Source organism: Hyperolius riggenbachi, chromosome 11, assembly GCF_040937935.1.
Source record: "Hyperolius riggenbachi isolate aHypRig1 chromosome 11, aHypRig1.pri, whole genome shotgun sequence".
NCBI classification, from domain to species: Eukaryota; Metazoa; Chordata; class Amphibia; order Anura; family Hyperoliidae; genus Hyperolius; species Hyperolius riggenbachi.
In genome coordinates, this window is record NC_090656.1 from 156,267,036 (window position 1) to 156,281,767 (window position 14,732).

The following is a 14,732-nucleotide window of genomic DNA, read 5'->3' on the forward strand; positions in this document are numbered from 1 at the left end:
TCTGGAACAAGGGTGACACCAAGTCCCACACAACCTTTCCACTGCTCCCCAGGTAGTCAGGGCATCCGACCGGCTCCAATTTAGAGTCTTTTCCCTCATAGACCCTAAAATAAGATGTATAGTCTGTGGCCCTTTCACAGAGCTTATACATTTTCACGCCATACCGGGCGCGCTTGCTTGAGATGTACTGTTTGATGCCAAGGCGCCCGGTAAAACGTATGAGGTACTCATCTACGCAGATTTTCTGTTCAGGGGTATAAGCATCTGCAAATTTTGATGATAGGTGGTCTATGAGGGGCCGAATTTTGTGGAGCCGGTCAAAAGCAGGGTGGTCACTTTCATGACAGGTTTCATCATCATTGAAGTGCAGGAAGCGCAGGATGTTCTCAAATCGTGTCCTGGACATGGCAGCAGAGTACAAGGGAACATGTTGTGATGGGTCTGTAGACCAATAAGACCGCAACACATTTTGTTTGATTAGTCCCATGTGTAAGAGAAGGCCCAAAAAAATTTTAATTTCGGAAACTTGCACTGGTTTCCACCGAAATGGCTGGGCAAGGAAGACATTCGGATTGGCGGTTAGAAATTGTGTGGCTTTACGGTTGGTCTCTGCCACGACTAGGTCTAAGAGATCCTGGGTGATGAACAGATAAAAAAAGTCTAGGGCCGATCCTAGATTATCTGTCTCCACCTGGACTCCAGACTGGGCGGTGAAAGGGGGCAGTACGAGTGCGGCGGGATCAGGGGATTGCCAGTTTGGATTTGCCAGCGCCTCTGGTAAACTAGGGGTAGTACGGGCCCGTCTACTTGGTGGCTGCGACTGGGTTGTTACTGCACGTGCCACCGAACCAGTTTCAACTTTCATGCTGGTGCTCGCCACTTCACCAGGGTGTATGGAAGTACTGGTTCTAGGTCCAGAAGATGCTGTGCTGCTGGTGCCTGCCCCACCATGAAATCTCAGACCAGCACGAGCACCACTCTGCTGCCCTTGAGGCTGATCCTGCGCCACCTGCGGTCCAACGACATGGGGTGTGGTACGCCTGGCTCTAGCCGTGTTAAGCTTGGAGGTGTATTCCCCACAGTCAGCATGCAACACATAAGCTGACGTGAAGGAGGTACACACACTAGCACAAGGTATCAGGATATCCCCAGTTTAGTGGAGGAGAGGACTGACTCCAATAGGAGATTGTGGTGCACAGAGCCGGTGCAGATCCGAACAGCCACAATAAACCAGGACTGAGGAGATTAGGGCAGGTAGACAGAATGAACGCTTGCTTAACTAGCCACTACTTAGTGACAGCAAGCGTCCACAACAAGACAGACTGGAATGAGGCAGCCAATGCGTTTACAGCGATGGCGTGCCTCACAAAGACAGGACAAGATAGTCAAAAATAGCAGGATCAAGATAGATGAACGTAGCACAGACAAATATACAATAAGTATGTTTTCCTAGCGTATTACAATTACAGCTATCAATGAAACTATTTGTAACGTCTGACTAACATATGTATATATCGGCAATGAACCGATATATGACATAAGCAGGAACACTGACTAGCACTGGAGCAATACAGGAAACAGGACTCAGAAGGATTCGCTATCTCTTCGCAGAGATGAACGCAATCCACAAACAGAACCAGGAGAGGGATACTAACTCAGCACGGGTGATCACGATACGCGCAACCTACCAAAACGTGCTGGAAGGCTGACTAACTGAACACAGGAAATAAACAGTTCGTGTACGTATATATCAGCGACACTGATGTATCAACGTAACACGAATACAAGGAAAATAACAAAATGTGCAAGTATGCGTATATATTGGCGATGAACCAATATATGACACAAGACAAGCAGAGTAACAACTTCTAAAACAAGAGCAGAACTAGGAGGACTCGCTGACCCCTTCGCAGGAGTCAGCGCAGTCCACACGGACTAGGAATGAGGTGGGGCACGAGCAGAGTAACAGACAGAATCTGAGACTATGGTAGCCCATGAAGCATTGCAGGAAGCAGTTCTTTATACTGAGGTCATCCAATGGGAGCAGACCTGCAGATTCCCACACAAGTGAATGGTAATTAATCACAGGCTGACAGCAGGAAAAGGCAGACAATGATATGCAGCCTGCAGGAAAGGGATTGCCCCTCCATTGCAGCAGACAATGTTTGTTTACACAAAAGCATATTAAACTGTCATTAACTTCAGAGCGACTGCAGATGGAATCAGCAACTAGTTTAAGTGCAAACCAAACTATGCAAGCAAATGCATATAATGACATCAGAACTGCTTGGGTTGCAATACCACTGCAGTCAGCAGTAAACGCTGCAGAAGCGATCATAACAGTACCCCCCCCCCCCCCCCCTTAAACGCGGCCTCTGGACGCCTATAAAAACTGACATATTTCTCCTGAACCACCCAAACCAAAAAATCAGAAGTGGAAAATCCAGCAAACTGATCTGACTGAAAATTCATGAAGGTCGGATCAGCCCGACAAAACCAAATTCCTGAATCAGTCTCACCAAAACTAGACCAATTGGAACCAGAACCTACCGAACCATGCCCGTCAGCACTACAAGCCTCAGTGTGATACCCATCAGAACCACGACTTCCAGAAAAAAACCCCAAGAAACTCTCTGAGCGATACCCACCGCCTTCCAGGGACTGTCCAAAAACGCCAAAGCCTTTGCAATGCCCACCGGAACTGTCCTTACCAACACAAAACCCACTGTTGAACCAGTCCAAGGTACCAGGACAAGTTTCCTCAGAGATCTCCCAGAACACTTGAAAGCTCCAAAGAGATCCCCACAGGTTAGAACGCCCCTTAGGCTCACATGGAGAACTATCAAGAACCCCTATGGAACCCAGGGCAACTCCAGAGTCAGGGTCACAAGGACAAACATCAAGATCAGGGCTTTTAGGGACCAGAACCATCTCCGGGCATGCAGGCCAACCGGCAACATCAGAACATGTCTCCACTAGGGAAGCACGTGAGCACGCTAACACAGACACATCTGGGCACTCTGGCATACGAAGCACATCTGGGCACACCGGCACAAGAGAAACCTCTGGGCATGTCAAGGAACTGCGAACCTCAAAGTCAGTCAAGACAGGACCGAAACCAGTACTGGGCAAAAAAAATTCATCATGACTAGACTTCACAGTTACTGGATTCTCACTAAAAACTGCAGGATCAGACTTAGATGTCGCTGATTCCAGCAAGGTTATTAACAAATCATGTTCAGGGGCATTTACAAGACAGGGCAACTCTTCTGATGTATGCACTGAACTAGACAGGGTTCCCATAGCTTCTTCTGGACTAGACAGAGACTCATCAAATACACTGGATTGGAGCTCATGAAGGGCTGCAAAACAAGTCAGTATTGCAGCAATCCCCACTGAACTAGGCAAAACTGAGAAACTCACTGGACAGGAAGGGGACTCTGGAACTACTGCCACACCGGCCAGACAACCAGAATTTTCCAGGATACAGGGCTGGGTTTCAGAAACACTCATTAACCCGGACTGAAATTCTGAGATTTCTATTATTTTTTCCAGCGAGTCAGAATTATCCATGTTACAGGGCAATACTTCTGAAACATTCAGAGGACAGGGCTGAAGTTCCCTGACTACTGTGAGATCAGAGAGGGACTCAACATCTTTAGCTAAATCAGACTGTGTACAGGGCAAGGTATCAAAAACGCTTGCTGACAAAGACAATGTTTCAATAGCTTCTGCTTCACTGGGCAGAGATTCATCAAGTTTTATTAGAGCAGACTGTAATTCCAAAACAGCTGCTAAACAAGTGAATACTACTGCAACACCCACTGAAGTAAGCAGTGCCTCAGACTCCTCTACTAGAGGATCTGAAGTATCCAAAGTACTGGGTGAAGCATAAGACTATGCGACCACAGCTTCACTGGACAGGATCACTGAACAGGCCATATCGCAGGGCAAAACCATGGAAGCACCTGCTGGACAGCATAATGATTCTGTGACCTGATCTTCATTGGGAAGATCTACTGCACAATTCATGGTACAGGGCAAATTTACTGGAACATTTTCTGAACAAGGTGATAATTCTACGATTTCAGGTTCACATAGCAGATGCTCTGAGCTATTCACGAAACTAGAGCGAGGTGTAGAGACAGGAAGATCAAGACACAAAGTTTGTGCATCTGAAGCACTATTCAATTGTAAAATTGGGAAATTCAGATGCTGGGGTTCTGAGGTTTCTAGACAGGATTGCTGGGACTCAGAAACTAATGTAGTGCATCTATTGGCATCTGCTGGATCAGACAGGAGTTGAACTTTATTAACACAGGTAAATTCTACAGAAGTGTTTGCAGAGGCAGGCAAAGATTTTCTAATGTCTGTTTCACTGAACAAAGACTCATGAGTACTGGCTAGGCTGGACTCAGAAGTCAGCAGGACCTCTGGGTCCTCTGCTGAGAAATTTGTGCAGGGCAAGGTTAAGGAAGTATTAGTAATTTCTGTCTTACTGGGAAGTAACACTGAGTTATCCATGGTACAGGGTGGAATTACAGGAACTCCAATTTCACACAAAAGGAGCTCTGAATCACTCGCTGAATCAGCCAAAGGTGCTGAAGCAGGCGAGTCATCAGCAACTGAGGAAGTGGAACAATCTCCAATTGACAGTGTGTCTTCCCTGGTATCAACTGATTGAATCGCATAAAAATCGTCCAAAATCATTCTCCACACATCGATCAATGGAGCCACAAAGTCATACCCACGCACACCAGTCTTTATTAGGTTATAAGCCGACTTAATGCATGCATTCAATACTAATTCACTTTTTGCACTGTAAAACTGACAAAATGAACTTGCATCTTTCTTCCATTCATAGACCAGGGCTTCCATCTCTCCTTTCTCAAATGGAGGATCCCATGCATATTTAACAGCTGAGCATTCAGGCTGATCATAGTTTGCAAATGTGTTAGTGGCAGAAACATTCATTGGGTTATTTAGCAGGTGATTGGCCGATTTCTAAGGATCTCCAATACCTGTAGCAAGTGTTGAACTGTAGTGTATGCAAATTTCCCTTGCTGCACGAATAAATTGATCTGTTCAATACTCTGTAATATATCTTCATAATCATATTCAGATAATTCATTTAAACAAGAACTTTTATTTTCCCTGGCTAGCAATGAAAGTTCATTAGTAGTTTCATAGGTCCATTTGACTCCCCTGAATGGTGACTGAATTTCATTATCTGCTAATGGCGGAGTCTCATTACAGATCTGATGCGCAGTCGCTAAGGGCAACGACTCCGCTGATTGTAACGCTTTTCTTTTGGAGCGTTTACGTTTGGCTTTAGACCCTGCTGCCTTAGGTGATTTATTCAAAGCAGAAGAAAAGTTATCAGAACAATTATCTGCTTGCTGATTATTTTTGTAGGCAGTAGAAGGAGCAGCTGATTGACAAGCTGCCAGGAGCTTATCAAAAGGGCTAGGCAAATCGGTTTTGCGCAGCCAGTTATGGATCACAAACGCTAGAAATTCCAGCGGTCTTTCTTTCAAATTAGTATGATCCAAGACATCGTACGCCCACTGGAACAAATTTCCCTTAAACAAAACATAAATTAACTGGGGGGCCCACGTTTAAACAGGAGTAGCCTGGAGCTCGGGATTGGCCAAAAACCTGGTACATTCAGAAAAAACCTCATTTTCTGTTTCAGAATTAAGTTTCTCAAATTTCCTAAAGGAACAGGAACCATAACAAACTGTCATTTTTGCTGGAACCCCCCCCCCACACACACAATGGGGATTGGTAATGGGGCTACCATAATGTTAAGCTTGGAGGTGTATTCCCCACAGTCAGCATGCAACACATAAGCTGACGTGAAGGAGGTACACACACTAGCACAAGGAATCAGGATATCCCCAGTTTAGTGGAGGAGAGGACTGACTCCAATAGGAGATTGTGGTGCACAGAGCCGGTGCAGATCCGAACAGCCACAATAAACCAGGACTGAGGAGATCAGGGCAGGTAGACAGAATGAACGCTTGCTTAACTAGCCACTACTTAGTGACAGCAAGCGTCCACAACAAGACAGACTGGAATGAGGCAGCCAATGCGTTTACAGCGATGGCGTGCCTCACAAAGACAGGACAAGATAGTCAGGAAATAGCAGGATCAAGATAGATGAACGTAGCACAGACAAATATACAATAAGTATGTTTTCCTAGCGTATTACAATTACAGCTATCAATGAAACTATTTGTAACGTCTGACTAACATATGTATATATCGGCAATGAACCGATATATGACATAAGCAGGAACACTGACTAGCACTGGAGCAATACAGGGAACAGGACTCAGAAGGATTCGCTATCTCTTCGCAGAGATGAACGCAATTCACAAACAGAACCAGGAGAGGGATACTAACTCAGCACGGGTGATCACGATACGCGCAACCTACCAAAACGTGCTGGAAGGCTGACTAACTGAACACAGGAAATAAACAGTTCATGTACGTATATATCAGCGACACTGATGTATCAACGTAACACGAATACAAGGAAAATAACAAAATGTGCAAGTATGCGTATATATTGGCGATGAACCAATATATGACACAAGACAAGCAGAGTAACAACTTCTAGAACAAGAGCAGAACTAGGAGGACTCGCTGACCCCTTCGCAGGAGTCAGCGCAGTCCACACGGACTAGGAACGAGGTGGGGCACGAGCAGAGTAACAGACAGAATCTGAGACTATGGTAGCCCATGAAGCATTGCAGGAAGCAGTTCTTTATACTGAGGTCATCCAATGGGAGCAGACCTGCAGATTCTCACACAAGTGAATGGTAATTAATCACAGGCTGACAGCAGGAAAAGGCAGACAATGATATGCAGCCTGCAGGAAAGGGATTGCCCCTCCATTGCAGCAGACAATGTTTGTTTACACAAAAGCATATTAAACTGTCATTAACTTCAGAGCGACTGCAGATGGAATCAGCAACTAGTTTAAGTGCAAACCAAACTATGCAAGCAAATGCATGTAATGACATCAGAACTGCTTGGGTTGCAATACCACTGCAGTCAGCAGTAAACGCTGCAGAAGCGATCATAACAAGCCGGGACCTCAACCTCGTCATCGCTATCGGTCAGTGAGCCACTGCTCAATTCAGGTACAAACTCTGACCCAGATGATTCGTCGAATGGTTCGTCCCAATCGTCCTCATCCGACTGGGCCATGTACCTGAGAACCTCATCATCGGAATACCCCTTTCTTGCCATGGTGGACTGCTAAATTTAGGGGGTATTCCTCTGAGACTACCCAGAAAAAAGAGCACCTACTTAGCGAAAGGGAGTATTTGAGCGGTAGAAAGCTGTGATCACTGAGTTTTGATTAAAAAAAATCAAAACTGATGTTTACAGTGCACAGCTAGTGTACAGTGGTTTTTGTAGCGATCAGAAAAAAAAATTCTGTCACTGCGGTGGGGTGGGCTGAACGCAAGTGCAGGCGAACGATCAGACCTGATCAGGCAAACACTGCGTTTTTTAGTAGATCCTAGTGACCCAAATAGATCTGACTGCGATCAGTAATGATCACTTACAGATACTATATAGTAACAATGTTGATTAGCGACAGCGTTGACACTAATTAGTGACTGTGGTGCAGTGGGCTGAGCACTAACTGACACAAAGGGGCCTAGCTAACTGGCCTAACTGCTAACACTAGTGATACTAACAAAGTGACAGTTTCCACTGATCACTGTTTTTAGATCACTAGGATAGTGACAGGGGGTGGTGGCGAGTGGGGAATCAGAGGCAATCAGAAACAATCACAGGGCAATCGCGGGACAATCAAAGCCAATCACAGGCCAATCACGGGACAATCAAAGCCAATCACGGGACAATCAAAGCCTATCACAGGACAATCAAATACAATTACGGGACAATCAAATACAATGACAGCACAATCAAATACAATGCACTGGGAAGGTGATTGGGGGGGGGGGGGGGGGGGTTCTGAGGGCGATCTGAGGGTTCTGGGGGGTTGATTAGGTGCCCGCACGGGGCAGATTGGGTCCTGATCTGATGGGTGGCAGACACAGGGGGTGACCGATGGGAGATCAGTGAGTGATTACAGGGGAGAATAGATGTAAACAATGCACTGGGGAGGTTATCAGGAGGGGGGGTCTGAGGGCAATCTGAGGGTCTGGGTGGGTGATCAGGTGCCCCCAAGGGACAGTTTAGGGTCTGCTCTGATGGGTGGTTGTGACAAGGGGTGATAGACAGGTGATAGGTGATAGACAGGTGATCAGTGGGTGATCAGTGGGTAAGGCAGATGTATACAAGTGTGGGGTGGGGTGGTCTGGCGGGGGGGGGGGGGGCTGTGGGGATCTGAGGGTAGGAAGGGGTGATCAAGGGACCCTAGGGGGCAGTTAGGGACCTAATCTAAATAGTAGCGTTGGCAGATAGTGGCAGGGGGTGATTGATGGATTTATTAGGTGGTGCTTGGGTGCAAATACTGCTGTGCTGGGGTGGTCAGGGGGGGTCCTGAGGGCTGTAGAAACCTGTTTTGTGCTGCTCAGTACAGGGCTGCCTCCTCCTTGGACGATCGCACCGGACGAAGAGTGCAGAGGAGGAGGAGGCAGCCTGTATAATACACTTTGTCATGTAAACAAAGTGTATTATACAATTTCATTGGCCCAGATCGTAATTTTAAACCCCGCCGGCGCTGCTAATTGGCCGGCGGGGTATCGGGCAAGGTGGGCGGGACCTTTCGCCGCGGGCAGCGCGCGTCATAGATGACGCGATCGCTCCCCGGACACGCCTTAAGGCCCCCCCGCCGTCAGGCGTATTGCGGTCCTTAAGGTGTCCACTTTGCCGCCGCGCATGGGCTGTGGGCGGTCGGCAAGTGGTTAAATGTTTACTGTGCTAACAGTGGATTCTCCTCCAGAAGTCTCTAGTTGATGAGACCTGTTTGGTAACTGTGGCATAATACTACGGGATTGGTGGGTGTTTGTCACATTGTTGGTGCTCATGGCTGCACCTTGCAGCTGGAGGTAGTTATAAGATAAAACACACATTCTTTTTTTTTTTTTTTTTTTTTTTTTTTCCATTTGTCCTGGCTATCACAACAGTTAAATTATGTTCCTAGTGCAATGTATGGTGACTATAATAGGAGATAAAAGTGTGTTTTTTTTTTTTGTTTTTTTTTGTTTTCTCACTGTACTCTATCAATTACTACAAGCCTTTTCTTCCTAAAATAACAGTAACATACCTTCATAACATACATTTTAAAAAAGCTGAGTCCCTGAATTATGTATTTTTTATTTTAAATGTGGTCACTTTGGTTTCTTTGTTTTTATTTTTTTTACAAGTATTTTTCTTTTGGTAACTATGGGGAAATGTATGTTTTTGATGGATTTTCATTTTACTTTTTGGCCGCTAGATAGGCTACACCAGGGGTCCCCAAACTTTTTTGGTAAAAGGTCAGGTTAACATACTTCAGACTGCTGGGGACCTGGAACATACCTAAAATGATTTTGAAAAGCATGACGTTGAATCTAGGTATTGATTGCCCCCAATCATGCCCCGGGGAGAACTTCCAGCAGCAGCCATTCAGTCATGCGGCGCCCGAAAAACGTCTTTGTGCACCAGACAGTGAAGCATACCCAGGTGACCTGATGCAGAATTGCATTGGAAGCCAGCAAATTACAGCTCGCTGGCTTCTACAGTATGTGGATGGATGGTGCCAGCACTGCTATTCTATATGCAGGCCGTCCATATTTAAAGGTGTAGGGGGCCACAGCTATAAGTTATACATTTTGTGTTTGGGGACCAGTGGAAAAGCCTCGGGGGGCCACACTTGGCCCGCGGGCCATAGTTTGAGGACCACTGGGCTACACAATATCCTGTGTAACCAGGAAGTGTTTGATCACTGTTTTACTCCACTTTTTTTCTTTCATTTTAATGAATGAAAATGGCTTCTGATTGAAACTATGATCATTCATACACAGGCACTTTGGCTCAAGGAGCACATGTTACCATTCAACGCTCAATGCTGATTAAGTCCCACCGTGAATAAGCTGCTCTAGCGCACCCACCACTGGTTGACAGGACACTTGTACATCCTGTTTGAGTGATCACGGCACAAACTGGATGCGTATATACGTCCAGTTTGTGTGAACAGGGTAAATGGCAAACCAAACCATGATAATAAAAGAAAATCAATCTTAAAATCTTACAGTTCTTAACAATAATATATTCTCTTTTATCTGTATTCAGACACATTTACCTGGATATGTGAGTCAAGCTGAAGATTTGAAAGCCCGTGGTGTGGAAGTCATAGCCTGTATTTCTGTCAATGATGCCTTTGTTATGAGCGAGTGGGGTAAAGTTCATGGAGCTGAAGGAAAGGTAAAAAATAAATCTGCACATTGTATGTTTCAGTAAAATTGAAGACACAAATGGGCATCTGTTCTGAGCAGTTTATGCAAATTTTGTTGCACATTGGAATCTGTTTGAAATTGGGCCAGTTAATACAGTTGCTATTGATTTGAACGGGTCTAATTTGTTTTTTGTTTTTTTAAGGTTTGCATCATCTTTACTACAGATATATTAAAGCATCTGCATGAAAAAAATTGTGATCAGTAATTTGGCCGACTGGTATTGCCATTAGTTGACAATTGTAAATTATATTCAAATAACCGCTTTGGTGTTGGAAAATGTTGTGGAGCTGTTACTGCCGTTTCCTAACACTACCACCCCCATTTTCAACACACCCTTTAACACTGACGGTCCCTGCCTACACCTGACCCTTAAATCCCTCTACCTACACCTAAAATTAAAGGGGCACAATGGCGAAAAAATTTAAAATATGTGCAAACAAACATGAAGTAGGAAATTAAGCCATAAATTACTTTTCTCCAATGTTGCTGTCACTTACAGTTGGCAGTAGAAATCTGACAGAAGTGACTGGTTTTGGACTAGTCCATCTCTTCATATGAGATTCTCAGTAAGGCTTTTATTCTTTATAAAGATATTCCCTAAAAAGGTTTTAAACAATGATGCTGGCCAGCTTCCCTGCTCGCTACACAGTTTTTTGGCAGTTGGACAGAGCAACTGCCATTCACTAAGTGCTTTTGAAAATAAATAAATCCCTGAGAATCCCCTATGAAGAAATGGACTAGTTCAAAACCTGTCACTTTCTACAGGTTTCTACTACCTCCTGTAAGTGACAGCAACATAGGAGAAAAGTAATTGATGGCTCATTTTACTCTGGAAAAATGTACTTCTTATTTGTATATGTTTGCACATATTTAAAATTTTACAGTTTTTCACCATAGTGCTCCCCACCTACGCTTAACCGTATCCCTGAGCACTGCACTGATCCTTTTCGACCACAGCGGATAACTGTGTGGGCTATATTCATGAAGCTGCAGAACTGCAATTGCTACAGCATATTGAAAAAGCTGCAAGTAAAAATGAGGTAATAGTTATGGGTGACTTCGACTTTACAGACATTGACTGGAGTATTGGGGCTACCCATTGTCATAATATAGCAGATTTTTGTGATATTGCATATAATACAGTAGCCATATTTTTCATTTTTCTATCTGCTGTGTACGATTTCAGATGTGTATGTATGTTTATGTTAAGAAGCCAGTCTGGCAGCTGGCTTTGGGGTATGGGCACCAGGCTGAAGGAAGCTGCTAATTTGATTGTCTGTATGGCAGTGTAAAGTAAATCTGCATTCAGTTTCCTCTGGGCACTGCGGCCTCCAGCAAGGAAACAGGTAATTAGATAATTGGAAGTGAAGTCTTTTGTCTTAGAAACATGTGCTCTAAGAATGATGCAATGCCTGCTCCAGCAAGTTGTGAAACACACAGTCCATTTCTTACAAGGGGGCTCTGCAGATGGTGGTGTCACAATCTGGGGAAATTGCATTAGTTTCAGGACTAAACATTAAGTGCCCCGGGCTACCAATCGGCCTATAAGAGCCAGCATAGAACACTCAAACCTGGTAGTTCCCTGGAGAAAGCAATGACGCTAGAACTGCCCTGGTCCAACCAGAAACTGCATGCTCCTAGCAAACCTCATTCAGACCTTCATGCTGGTAATGTTTTATTCCCGTTTTTATTTTTGAGCAAACTGTCTTGTTTTGTGTCTTAAGCAAAAACTCAGTCTTGGAGAGACTGCAGTGTAATTTGCGTTGCAAGTTCAGTGCCTGATTGTGCCTTGCTACTGTGTGATGTGTGTGTGTGTGTGTGTGTGTGTGTGTGTGTGTGTGTGTGTGTGTGTGTGTGTGTGTGTGTGTGTGTGTGTGTGTGTGTGTGTGTGTGTGTGTGTGTGTGTGTGTGTGTGTGGCGTTCCTGTATTTTGACCTAAGCGCAAAGCTCACCCAAATACGAAAACGCTGGACTGAGTGCAGGCCACTCGACAGCAGAGTGGAAATTGTTGGAGTGTCTAGCAGGAGCTAATGGTGGCAGTGAGACGTGTTTTTTGAGGGGTGACAGCCTTGTGTTAGCTTGAATAAGGCTGCTTCCCCTCTCAATCTGGTCAAAACCCCCAGTCGGGAACTGTTTCTGCAGGCGTGCCGTGGGGCCCTGTTCCTGACACCCATTCTGGTAAAAGCGGCAGATTTCTGGCAACATTACAGGACAGATACCTGACTCAAATTGAACCAACTAGAGGGAATGTGTTACTGGATTTGATATTTTCAAATAGACCAGATAATGTATCAAATGTGCAGGTTCAAGAACATTTGGGAAATAGTGATCACAACATAAAGGTTTATCTGGTGATTGATAAGCTGCGGGGCAGCATGAAAACTAAAACTATGAATTTTAGAAAAGCAAAAAATCAACTCAAGCAGGCACTAAGTTTGGTGAACTGGGATAATGTTCTACAAGGGAAGGACACTGAAGGGAAATGGCAAACTTTTAAAATTATTCTCAATCAATATTGTAGTAAATATATCCCGTATGGAAACAAAACATCTAAGAATAAAAAAGGCCTCTATGGATGAATAGGAAGGTTAGAGATATAATTAAGTGAAAAAAGAATGCCTATAATGTCATAAAACAGGAGTGGGCCGAGGCTGCACTAAACAATTATAAGGAGTACAATAAAAGTTGTAAAAAAGAAATTAGGCTGCTAAAGATTGAAGCTGAAAATCAAATCGCCCGGGATATCAAATCTAACCCAAAGAAGTTTTACAAGTAAATCCACTCTAAAAAAAGAAAGTATTGGACTCCTGAAGGATGAGGGTGGGAACTCAATGGTTGATGACCAAGGTAAGGCAGAGTTATTAAATGCTTTCTTTGACAAGACAAGACAAGAAACATTTATATTGCGCTTTTCTCCTTGCGGACTCAAAGCGCCAGAGCAGAGCAGCAGCCACTAGGGCGCGCTCTATTGGCAGTAGCAGTGTAAGGGAGACTTGCCAAAGGTCTCCTACTGAATTAGTGCTGGCTTACTGAACAGGCAGAGCCGAGATTCAAACCCTGGTCTCCTGTGTCAGAGGCAGAACCCTTAACCATTACACCATCAGCCAACTTTGCTTCTGTCTTCACAAGGGAAACATCACTGTTGCAAATTACAGATGCAGAAGAGTCTCAATCTTCCAATTGTAATATTAAATACTTAAAGGGAAGGTTCAGGGTGTGGGGGAAAAAAATAAAAATCCATATCTACTTACCTGGAGCTTCCTCCAGCCCGTGGCAGGCTGGAGGTGCCCTCGCCGCCGCTCCGGAGGCTCCCGGTCGTCTCCGGTGGCCGACCTGGCCAGGCCCGGCTGCCAGGTCGGGCTCCTCTGTGCTCCAATCTGCGCCTCACGGGGGCGCGTTGACATCATCAGACGTCCTCCGGACTGTACTGCGCAGGCGCAGTAGTTCTACGCCTGCGCAGTACAGCCCGGAGGACATCCGATGACGTCAGCGCGCCCGTGTGGAACGCAGAAGAGCTCGTCGTTGGAGCGCAGAAGATCCTGACCTGGCAGGTCGGCCACCGTAGACCACCGGGAGCCTGCGGAGCGGCGGCCAGGGCACCTCCTGCCTGCCACGGGCTGGAGGAAGCCCCAGGTAAGTGGATATGGATTTTCTTTTCCCACTCCCTGAACCTACCCTTTAACACAGGAAGAAGTGAAGGCAAGACTAAATAAATTAAAAATAGACAAGGCACCTGACCCGGATGGCATGCATCCTCGGGTCCTAAGGGAATTAAAGGGAACCTAAACTGAGAAGCATTTGGATTTTTCCTTTTAAAATAATACCAGTTGCCTGACTCTCCTGCTGATCCTGTGTAACCACGGTGCTGGGTCTAAGATTAACAAACGTTATTGATGCTGCCTTTTAAACATCTGAACTGTAAGTGCAATATTTATTGTGTGTTTGATTTTATTAAAGTTAATGCACCATTGGAGCCCTCTCCCCCCTCCCCCACCCTTTTTTTTGCATAAGTTTCTTGTACCATCCAGTTCTGAGAGCAGCACCGAGACTCAAGTGCATTAAATAAAGGGCCATAATTGTACAGCTGTTCGCAAGTTTGTTTTTATTTTTTGTAAAAGTTGAGGATGCAAGGACTGGGGAAGGGTCTGTGTGCATTGATAGGGAACTGGCTAATGGACAGAAAACAAAGTGTTGTGGTCAATGGATCTTATTCAAATTGGGTGAGTGATAGCAGTGGGGTCCTACAGGGGGTCAGTACTGGGTTCAGTGCTCTTCAATTTTATTTACAGTGGTTTGCAAAAGTATTTG

General features: G+C 45.1%; 1 protein-coding gene across 3 annotated transcripts in view; it reads left to right on the forward strand.

Moving 5' to 3' along the window:
• PRDX5 (peroxiredoxin 5) overlaps window positions 1-14,732 on the forward strand; it is a 260,461-nt gene that overhangs the window by 71,987 nt on the left and 173,742 nt on the right. For all 3 annotated transcript variants that reach the window (XM_068260364.1, XM_068260365.1, XM_068260363.1), the window contains exon 3: window positions 10,261-10,392. In XM_068260364.1, coding sequence (XP_068116465.1) covers window positions 10,261-10,392 — 132 coding nt within the window. The remainder of the gene's footprint in view (window positions 1-10,260; window positions 10,393-14,732) is intronic.